Source organism: Melanotaenia boesemani, chromosome 18, assembly GCF_017639745.1.
Source record: "Melanotaenia boesemani isolate fMelBoe1 chromosome 18, fMelBoe1.pri, whole genome shotgun sequence".
NCBI classification, from domain to species: Eukaryota; Metazoa; Chordata; class Actinopteri; order Atheriniformes; family Melanotaeniidae; genus Melanotaenia; species Melanotaenia boesemani.
Genome location: NC_055699.1, coordinates 29,962,583 through 29,974,412, shown reverse-complemented (window position 1 = coordinate 29,974,412; position 11,830 = coordinate 29,962,583). Strand labels below are relative to the sequence as shown.

The window sequence follows — 11,830 nt, the reverse complement described above, 5'->3', positions numbered from 1 at the left end:
TTCAAAACAGAGATTTAGACTAGTCAAGTATTTGTACAAAGACTACTTAGACACAGTTAAGCAGTGACATCGGACCATTATTAAGGCAGCTATTCCCTTGCTGCATAATTACACCGTCCTAAAGAAAAATAGGTATTTTTTTATTGTGTTTTTTATGCTTCATTCAAAAGTGAACAATCAGTCATTCCAATTCAGTTTGTACAATATGTATACAAAGGAAAAAAACTGCCGTGGCAGACTTCATAACAATATTCTGTATAATGAAAACTGTATTTGTGACAGAGAAGAATGAGAACGTCTGCACTGGCGGCCATCTTGCCACAGTCAGCTCGCTCACTCATAACATTGTTTTAATGGTACATGCACTTTATAAATAACCAGAACTTGCTGAGTTTTATAGTGATACAAACGGCAGAGACGTAGCTATGACAATGCATACCTATGAATAATGATAATGAATAATTATAGCCAAATTATAGCTAAGGATTCTAAATATATATACAAATATATAATATATATAAACTATTTAAAAATTGATTTATTACATTTAGTAATAAACATAATTCAAATTATTTTATTATATTAGTAATATTATAATGCATTAATAATACATTATTCTCATTATTCAGTTTAATGTCAACATCTTGGACATAAACGTTACAATTATTTGCAATACAAAGTAGACAGGTACAAGATTTACACATTTACATGAAGGAATGCAGCCTGTTGAAACCCCCACCCTGTACCCCACCCTGTAGTGGAGATTTACACATGGAGGACAGAGATAAAAACAGATGTGTCAGTGAAACAGTGGAATTAATTTAACACTGAAAAGGCTTTGAGATACACTGATATACAATTAAATGACCTAACTTCAGGTGTTACTAGACAGATACACAGGGCATGTCCGAGTGAGAGAGAACATCAAACCAACACCTCAGTAATAAAAGTACAAGCTCTTGTAAAACAAAATTAAAAAACAAAAAAAAAACTTAAACCCATTGAACAGGACTGTGTTGCTGAGCTTCTGGCGCATGTTGTTTCTCTGGAAGCTAAGTGGAGTCATCTTGGCAATGTGGTGCAGCTTTAGCCTAAAAACAGGGACACAACTAATGTCAGCATATGGTGGAGACTGTCTACGTCATACTGTGTGCAGCCGACGTGCTCCTCCAGCAAAAACACTTCCTCCGACCCGATCCTCTTCCGTACCATGTACAGGACCTCCAGCAGTCTGATGGGCTGTGATTGGCTGGAACCTGCTGACGCCTGGCGAATGAGCCGCCCTGCTGCTCTGATGAGCCTTCTAATGGAGAACACACCTATGCTGCACGTTAAAATCATTTATCAAAGACAAAAGCTGCAATTTCAACATGTTCAAGCATCCAGGATTATAGCCATGTTAATAACTTTTGTAAGAAACCAAACTGTAAATCTGTCAAGATTTCAGCAAAATAAGAGTATTTATGTTTGTGCAGATCACTCACCTCCGTCAGATACCACAGATCCCGCGAGAGAACAAGCCTGTGGCAAGATGGCCGCCGTTGAGGACATTCGAACCTCCGTCATAAAGTATCCAGTACTGTAGATTTCTATATTCGCAACGACGAAGGCAAATGTCGTGAGATCTTCCATCCTTGCACTCGTCACGTCAACAGACTTGGCTACGCTGCTTTTATAGTCCGCCCCTGATGACTCACGAAGTTCTCTCTGACCCCAAAGTCAGATGGTAGATAGACGCCGTCTATCCGAATGGGCCTATTAATAAGATCGAAACAAGATTCAAACAGATATTGACTGCTGCAGCTTCCTGTCTGTGTGATGTCTCCTGAACTAGCAGGATTCCAGCTGTCTTGTAATTCCAAGCATCCTGAGTAGGTGAGGTTTTTACCAGGCAGATGGTGTTCCCACCACCAACGTGGAAAACATGGACGCCTCCAAAATAGTTTGTGAACATCGACAGTTCTGACACATAAAACTAGAAAAATCACAAACCCGTTCTACAAACGCTTATTAAAATGAGAGTAGAAGCAGGTTCAACCACTGCTCGTTTAATCTGAAGCGATGCCAGCTGCTCCTATTTTTATATTAATATTCTGTAAAATTTTTATGTTGAAAAACAGCAGTGGAAGTAGCAGGTAAACCTACTGTTTAAGGCAAGGAAAATGTATTTGTATAGCACATTTCATGTACAAAACAGTTTAAATATTGTTTGCACTGACTGTACTTTTATTAAAAATGCCTTAAATACTGAAAATAATACCAGGAAAGGTTAAGCCCCTGTTAATTCAACCCAGAATGTTTGTTGAACTTGCATTTGCCATTAGTTCTTGTTTACTTGTTTGTTTATACCCATATTTAATTTATACTTAATTGCCTGGTATCTAGGAATCTAGGAAACTTTACCTGCACTGTCCAGTACCCAGGTATTCATTTCACAGTCACACTGGTTGAATCTTTGGCTAAAGATGTAACTGAATCATTTTAGATTGCATCGTTCTAAATGAATCAATATCATCCCTAATCGTATCGGCAACCACGAATCATGATATGAATCGAATTGTTACACACACACACACACACACACACACACACACACACACACACACACACACACACACACACACACACGCACACACACACACACACACACACACACATGATATATGTCAAGTTTGATAGTATATATATATATATATATATATGTGTGTGTGTGTGTGTGTGTGTGTAACAATTCTTGTTGCTGTTGTACTGATTAAACCTATCCCCTTGCAATAAACACATTATGACTGAGCTACAGATAAAAATCTGGAGGGTGTAAGAACTGCTGGTTGTCATGGTTCAAAATGAAAATTCACATTAGGTTATGATAAACTGCAAGAACACACACAGGAACATAATATTTATGTGCCTTAGCTGGGTTACATAAGTTTACATCATGCACTGACACAGTCACCATGGCTTTAATTTGCTGTTGTCTCTGGACGACCCCCAACCCCCCACCCCCGCCCCCCGAAGACTCTGAAATCGCAGTCACGTCCCTTCTGAATTATTGATGCTTTTTCCTCTTTTTACATCTTTTGTATCATGTGCAGATGATAATTTTCACCCAGTTGCTCCGTCGGCTTTTCCACAGACATGAAAACTCTTTTTTGTCTTTGTTGGACTGGGTTCAGGTGCAATCTGCCGGAGGAAGCAGCAGTATTAAAATGATTTGGTGATATTTCTGATCAGTGTTTGACCATCGTGAAATGGTGTAGCTTTTCATCTGGCCTGGAGCTCAGAGAGAACTTCAGTTAGCCTATTTATGTCCTTATGTGTACAGGTCATGTGTGCTTTTGTAAATACGTAAGTGTGACAGGTTTGGATCTGTCTCATCTTCCACAATAACACCTCCCCATCTTCCCTCCTTCTCTTTTCCTGACTAAATAAGGGAGTTGTGATGGGGACTGTTCAGCATGCCTGCTCTGTTTTTCATTTGCTGTTGTAAATACAGCTAAAGGTAATGAGAAAAACAACCGAGACATTTTTAATTCATACCAAAATGCCTTACTTTGATGGATTGTTCCCGAGTCGTAGTCCAGCAGCAAGGCTGCAATTCATCACTTCCAACCAGTCATTAAAACACTGATCGCTGGCAAAGAATGAATGCATTCATGGAGCTGTACGGGCCACGGTGATGAATGTCTCCACTGCACAGCCACTGTTGCTTTAGGCTTGAACATAAAGGAAATTTCACTCTCAGCCCTGCACAATGAAAAAAATGGCACAAAATCCTGTTTTAACAGGGATGTTGGATATGAAGGGCTCAGACTGCTGATACCTTCAAATGCAGTCAGGGAAAGAAAAACTCATCATTTGAACCAGCAAGAAATAATCTAAAAGCATTACAGATGAAATCCAAAGGAACCACATGAACTTAGATGATGTGTTTTATAAATTCAGGGAAATGAAAAAAGGCCAAATTTTCTAAATCTGGCCTTTGTTTTGTATTTTATTTGCTCATATCCATCCTTTACCTATTCCATTTCGTCCAATTAAGGGTCGGGGGACAGCTGGAGTCTAACCCAGCACTGATGAGAGGCAGGTACACTTGGACAGGTCACCAGAGGGCCAGAGGGGTAGATTGGCCCCACACTAAAATATGATGGCTAACCACCCCTACCTATAATATCTATCAAAAATGAAGTTTTTTAGACTGATCTTAGAGGTAGAGAGGGTGTCTGCCTCCCAGACCCAAACTGGGAGCTGGTTCCATAAGAGAGGGACCTGATAGCCGAAGGCTCCGCCTCCCAATGGACTCTTAGAGACTCTGCAACTACATTCAGTTCAATGTGTTCAATTCAGTGTCTTTATTGTCATTGTACAGGTACAATGAAATTAAAAAATGCCGGTCCTTGAAGGTGCTGAATGTGCATTAAAAAAAAAAAAACATAGACATGTTTTGTTTAAAATACTAATATGACCGTTTACTTTTCTATCTTATCTATTCCTATATTTTCCATTTTTAAAATTATTATTATTATTATTTTAAAGGTCTCATTCACATGTGCCACAATTTTCCCAATCTGTGCCCCTGTCCCCCCATCAAAATATCTTCTAGACCCGCCCCTGGTTTTGTCAGAGGTCAGATGATGAACTGTTATGTGTCAAAGTTGATTTTTAGTTTAAAATTAGCCAAACCGGGTTTCATATTTCAGTTGCAGAGACTACATCTTAACCTCGCCCCACCAATCCTTACTAAAAGCACTTAATGCGCATCGACTGCACATAAATGCAGATCATACCTAAAAAGAAATATGTGATCCATATACGCCTAGTTTAAACACATAATATCCGACGCTTCCTGAAGGCATCATCCCCGGCATGACGGAAGGGGGGAACCCCGGCGGTGTGACGTAGCTGAGCAGGACTAAGTGGTGGATCCCCATCCGGGCCTTAGGCTCAACAAAGCAGCATTACAGCCGCGTTTTCTGCGACCTCATCAGCAGCAGATCCGCTGATCCAGGAGCAGCCGAGGTCCGTCTGAGGAGGAGCGTCACCACACCACAGGTTCGTTTCAAACCTGTTTTAACACAAAGCAGAGCCGCACACTGGGAACAGGGAGGAGGTGTTTGTGTGTAAACTGAATCCCCCCAACCCACCTCCACACACGCACGAAGACACGTAAAGCTGCAATAAAACTCAACAGCTGTTCACATCTGGCGTCTATCCGCTGCCTCTGAGTGATGTGTTGATGATTCTGGGATGGTGAACGAAGCACGCGCTCCCAGACTCCCACCTGTCCCTGCGGGCAGTGAGATCTTTCTGACGTGTTTAGTTTTTCTGCTCGTTACCTCCACAAATAATCCGTTTTGCCTCAGATTAATCAAATTATTAATTAATGAGTTTTTAATCATCCGGGCGGGTTAAGAGCCACGTTTGGAGCTTCAGGTGTAATTATAGGTGTTTCTTTGGAGAAGTGAGCGCGCATGTGTGCGCTTCTCTGCCCGTCAGAGCAGCTCCTCCTGATGAGCAAAGGGTTAAAGAGGCGCAGCGAGACGCCGGTGGAGCTGAAGTCATCCCGGCAGCGCGCACGGGGAGGAGGAGACATTGAGAACACCTAAAAACACAGAACCAGGACGATCCAAGCTGCTGATCTGCACGCATCAGTTTTATTTTAATAATCACTGTTTTGTTTTCCTCTCCAGTCAAACACTCGGTGCTTCAGAGGCACAAAGAGGAAGTGGAAGGAGAAATTAACAGAAACACGCAGCTCCATCTATGGCTCCCACAGTCCTCATCGGAAAACTCGCGAAGTCCGCCTCCCAGGAGCGGGCTGTGGAGCAGGATGAAAGGTCCGCTGTGCTCTACGGAGTGTGAGACCTTCAGGAAATATCACTTGCCAGGTGCTCCCCCCCTCACGGGACAGAACCAGACACCCTTCTCTCCTCTCAGCCTGGAAATTAGAGGCTCAGATCTGCCTTGCGTGCAGTGCGCGTCCTTTCCAGAACTCTCCTCACTTTCTCCTGGAGATCCTTCAGGGTGCCACCGTCGGTCTGAACTTTTTGAGAAAACTTCGGTCCCTGGATTACAGCCAGCGAACCTGGCAGCGTTGAGCGTCCATGCTGGGTGCGCAGTGACCATCGTGCGCTCGGCAGCGGGGGTTGGAAACGCAGCCTCGGTGTGGTAAAAGTCCTGCAAAGTCTCACGAAGTCCAGGGGCGACAGCTGCAAAGATGCCGGTCCGGAGGGGCCATGTTGCTCCGCAGAACACCTTCCTGGATACTATCATCAGGAAATTTGACAGTCAAAGTAAGACCCAAGTTTTTTTTTATTACGACATAATAAAGCTTCACCCTGCTGGGTGTTTTATGTGATAAATAATCAATTTGTTTTAAAAATGGCTTCCCAATGATGCAGGCTCTCGGCTGACACTTGTTTTCTGGAATTAGCTTCTGTAATGAAGTTCTTCGATGCGCATTTAATGGCTCAGAAAAGTCAACAGTGGCGCATCGATGGTGGAACATCTGTGGAAACACGAAGCCTGTTTACACAGAAATCTGGTCAAATAAAAGACAAACATCACTTTTTCTTTTATAAAATAGTAAATGTTATACAAGAAAATGTGCTTTTACTGGTTTTATGTTACAACACTTTGCAAAATGAGATTAGTTTGTGCTCTCATGCTTTGATGCTTCGCTCAGAGTCTGGTGTAGCTGCTGTTCTCTGAGTCAGATAAGCAATCTACTGCACACTGAGCTGCTTTTGGGGCCATAGAATCAATTATGTCTGCCTCATTTAGTGTGTAAACCGTCAAATTTTCTGACTGTCAAAAATCAGTTTTCTGTAGCAGGTCAGAGGTCCAATCTTCAGTGTTGTCACTGATGCAAATCTTTTATGTTTGCTTCCACCTCTGAATATGCAGTCTGACTTTAAACATGCCTCAGCACTCACCCGCAGCACGTTCCCTCCATTAACTCACCTCAGGGCTGATGAAGAGGATGAGGAAGGTGAGGGTTGCAGTGTGAGGGGAGCTGTGGGGCTTGTGTATCATTAACAGTACATCACTTACAGGGTTTTTGAATCATGGGATGTCAGTCACTTTCTTCTGGAGCTGATAAGGTTGCACAATGTGAGCTGAATGGACATCTTTGCTGAACTCCATGGGGTAAATTTTGGTTATTAACCCGTGCTCTGTTGTTCAGGAGGTTGACAGCAGCTCTTTTTGCATCTTTTTGAGGTCTCTCTGCATTCATCATCACATAATCAAAGCAGCAGCAGTTTAAAACAAAACACGAGTGGTGGATTCAGTGCAACAATTTAGCCTGTCTACAGACACAGAGGTGCTGACGAGCAGCAGCATCACACAACTGCAGCCTCACTGAGTGATCCTGATCAGCAGGGATTACTGCGAAGGAGAACATTTTCTGTGGCTCACTTTCAAGTCAGATATTTGGTTCTTTGTAGGACTGACAGTTAATTCAACAGTCAGGTGTCTTTATAGGTTCAATGTTTCCAACAGAATATCATTTAAGTCTTTAATTTTATTGAAATTGTGCAAAGAAAACATATCTGCTGGAATGCAGGTGAGGTCTGCAGACAGGTGAGGTCCGCAGACAGGTGAGGACTGCAGACAGGTGAGGTCTGCAGACAGGTGAGGACTGCAGACAGGGGAAGACTGCAGACAGGTGAGGTGTGCAGACAGGTGAGGTCTGCAGACAGGTGAAGACTGCGGACAGCTGAGGTCTGCGGACAGGTGAGGACTGCGGACAGGTGAGGACTGCGGACAGGTGAGGTCTGCAGACAGGTTAAGACTGCAGACAGGTGAGGTCTGCAGACAGGTGAGGACTGCAGACAGGTGAGGTCTGCAGACAGGTGAGGACTGCAGACAGGTTAAGACTGCAGACAGGTGAGGACTGCAGACAGGTTACGACTGCAGACAGGTGAGGACTGCGGACAGGTTAAGACTGCGGACAGGTGAGGTCTGCAGACAAGTGAGGACTGCAGACAGGTGAGGTCTGCAGACAGGTGAGGACTGCAGACAGGTTAAGACTGCAGACAGGTGAGGACTGCAGACAGGTGAGGTCTGCAGACAGGTGAGGACTGCAGACAGGTTAAGACTTCAGACAGGTGAGGACTGCAGACAGGTGAGGTCTGCAGACAGGTGAGGTCTGCAGACAGGTTAAGACTGCGGACAGGTGAGGACTGCAGACAGGTTAAGACTGCAGACAGGTGAGGACTGCAGACAGGTGAGGTCTGCAGACAGGTGAGGACTGCAGACAGGTTTACACTGCAGACAGGTGAGGACTGCAGACAGGTGAGGTCTGCAGACAGGTGAGGACTGCAGACAGGTGAAGACTGCAGACAGGTGAGGACTGCAGACAGGTTAAGACTGCAGACAGGTGTGGACTGCAGACAGGTGAGGTCTGCAGACAGGTGAGGACTGCAGACAGGTTAAGACTGCAGACAGGTGAGGACTGCAGACAGGTGAGGTCTGCAGACAGGATAAGACTGCAGACAGGTGAGGTGTGCAGACAGGTGAGGTCTGCGGACAGGTGAGGACTGCAGACAGGTGAAGACTGCGGACAGGTGAGGTGTGCAGACAGGTGAGGACTGCAGACAGGTTAAGACTGCAGACAGGTGAGGACTGCAGACAGGTGAGGACTGCAGACAGGTTAAGACTGCAGACAGGTGAGGTCTGCAGACAGGTGAAGACTGCGGACAGGTGAGGTCTGCGGACAGGTGAGAACTGCAGACAGGTTAAGACTGCAGACAGGTGAAGACTGCAGACAGGTGAGGACTGCAGACAGGTGAAGACTGCAGACAGGTGAGGACTGCAGACAGGTGAGGACTGCAGACAGGTGAGGTCTGCAGACAGGTGAGGACTGCAGACAGGTTAAGACTTCAGACAGGTGAGGACTGCAGACAGGTGAGGTCTGCAGACAGGTGAGGTCTGCAGACAGGTTAAGACTGCGGACAGGTGAGGACTGCAGACAGGTTAAGACTGCAGACAGGTGAGGACTGCAGACAGGTGAGGTCTGCAGACAGGTGAGGACTGCAGACAGGTTAAGACTGCAGACAGGTGAGGACTGCAGACAGGTGAAGACTGCAGACAGGTGAGGACTGCAGACAGGTGAGGACTGCAGACAGGTGAGGTCTGCAGACAGGTTAAGACTGCGGACAGGTGAGGACTGCAGACAGGTTAAGACTGCAGACAGGTGAGGACTGCAGACAGGTGAGGTCTGCAGACAGGTGAGGACTGCAGACAGGTTAAGACTGCAGACAGGTGAGGACTGCAGACAGGTGAGGTCTGCAGGCAGGTGAGGACTGCAGACAGGTGAAGACTGCAGACAGGTGAGGACTGCAGACAGGTTAAGACTGCAGACAGGTGAGGACTGCAGACAGGTGAGGTCTGCAGACAGGTGAGGACTGCAGACAGGTTAAGACTGCAGACAGGTGAGGACTGCAGACAGGTGAGGTCTGCAGACAGGTTAAGACTGCAGACAGGTGAGGTCTGCAGACAGGTGAGGTCTGCAGACAGGTTAAGACTGCGGACAGGTGAGGTCTGCGGACAGGTGAGGACTGCAGACAGGTGAAGACTGCGGACAGGTGAGGTGTGCAGACAGGTGAGGACTGCAGACAGGTTAAGACTGCAGACAGGTGAGGACTGCAGACAGGTTAAGACTGCAGACAGGTGAGGTCTGCAGACAGGTGAAGACTGCGGACAGGTGAGAACTGCAGACAGGTTAAGACTGCAGACAGGTGAAGACTGCAGACAGGTGAAGACTGCAGACAGGTGAGGTCTGCAGACAGGTTAAGACTGCAGACAGGTGAGGACTGCAGACAGGTGAGGTCTGCAGACAGGTGAGGACTGCAGACAGGTTAAGACTGCAGACAGGTGAAGACTGCAGACAGGTGAGGTCTGCAGACAGGTGAAGACTGCAGACAGGCGAGGTCTGCAGACAGGTGAGGACTGCAGCCAGGTGAAGACTGCAGACAGGTGAGGGCTACAGACAGGTGAGGTCTGCAGACAGGTGAAGACTGCAGACAGGTGAGGGCTACAGACAGGTGAGGACTGCAGACAGGTGAGGACTGCAGACAGGTGAAGACTGCAGACAGGTTAAGACTGCAGACAGGTGAGGTCTGCAGACAGGTGAGGTCTGCAGACAGGTGAAGACTTCAGACAGGTGAGGTCTGCAGACAGGTTAAGACTGCAGACAGGTGAGGTCTGCAGACAGGTGAGGACTGCAGACAGGTTAAGACTGCAGATAGGTGAAGACTGCAGACAGGTGAAGACTGCAGACAGGTGAGGTCTGCAGACAGGTGAAGACTGCAGACAGGTGAGGTCTGCAGACAGGTTAGGTCTGCAGACAGATGAGGACTGCAGAGAGGTGAAGACTGCAGACAGGTGAGGACTGCAGACAGATGAGGTCTGCAGACAGGTGAAGACTGCAGACAGGTGAGGACTGCAGACAGGTGAAGACTGCAGACAGGTGAGGTCTGCAGAGAGGTTAAGACTGCAGACAGGTGAGGACTGCAGACAGGTGAGGTCTGCAGACAGATGATGACTGCAGACAGGTGAAGACTGCAGACAGGTGCCGTCTGCAGACAGGTGAGGACTGCAGACAGGTGAGATCTGCAGACAGGTGAGGTCTGCAGACAGGTGAGGACTGCAGACAGGTGAAGACTGCAGACAGGTGAAGACTGCAGACAGGTGAGGTCTGCAGACAGGTGAGAACTGCAGACAGGTGAGGTCTGCAGACAGGTGAGGTCTGTGGACAGGTGAAGACTGCAGACAGGTGAGGTCTGCAGACAGGTGAGGACTGCAGCCAGGTGAAGACTGCAGACAGGTGAGGGCTACAGACAGGTGAGGTCTGCAGACAGGTGAAGACTGCAGACAGGTGAGGGCTACAGACAGGTGAGGTCTGCAGACAGGTGAAGACTGCAGACAGGTGAGGACTGCAGACAGGTGAGGACTGCAGACAGGTGAGGACTACAGACAGGTGAGGTCTGCAGACAGGTGAAGACTACAGACAGGTGAAGACTACAGACAGGTGAAGACTGCAGACAGGTGAGGACTGCAGACAGGTGAAGACTGCAGACAGGTGAGGACTGCAGACAGGTGAGGACTGCAGACAGGTGAGGACTACAGACAGGTGAGGTCTGCAGACAGGTGAAGACTGCAGACAGGTGAAGACTGCAGACAGGTGAGGACTGCAGACAGGTGAGGACTACAGACAGGTGAGGACTACAGACAGGTGAGGTCTGCAGACAGGACCAACCTGTGCTAACTCAGAATGTGAATGGACGCGTTATGTTGCTGTATATTTTCATCTTGGTCATTGTGATCCCAAATAGTGAAAAAGAAAATCCAGCTGCCATCTATTTCAGTATTTAGGGTTTGACATTGTATTTCTGAAATAAGTAAAACTTTAGCTGCAAATGTTGCTTGAAAGCCTGGTGAGCATTAATGGAGCCTTCACAGATGAACTGAAGCACCCTTCCCATCAAAGAAGCTGGAGTCCATGATCCCCAAACATTCTCTCATATTCTGATCCATCACACCCGTTTTCTTTCCACTTCAGTGCTTCTTTAGTGAGTTTTGCTCGGAAGACTTTTCTTTCAAAACTAGTTTATTGGGTTATTTGCAGATGAAATGATCCATTCAGTGATGGTTGTCAGTTTAATCTGTTGTGCAGACGTTTCTCACAATTGCTTGAATCTGTTGTTATCGTCAAATTCTTCCCACTCCATGAACATGAGCTCTGTTATTTGCTCAAACCATCTTTCATTGGTTAATTTCTCCAGGTGTTTTTCTGCATTACACAACTTTATTTTTTTCTTAGTTGGAT

At 46.3% G+C, this 11,830-nt stretch overlaps 1 protein-coding gene across 1 annotated transcript in view; it reads left to right on the top strand.

The window, feature by feature from the left end:
• The first annotated feature begins 5,620 nt into the window (after positions 1-5,620).
• The window catches only part of kcnh2b (potassium voltage-gated channel, subfamily H (eag-related), member 2b), a 338,190-nt gene continuing 331,980 nt past the window's right edge, over positions 5,621-11,830 (top strand). The window contains exon 1 of the mRNA XM_041968155.1: positions 5,621-6,290. Within this exon, the coding sequence (XP_041824089.1) occupies positions 6,215-6,290 (76 nt within the window). The 5' untranslated portion in view covers positions 5,621-6,214. The remainder of the gene's footprint in view (positions 6,291-11,830) is intronic.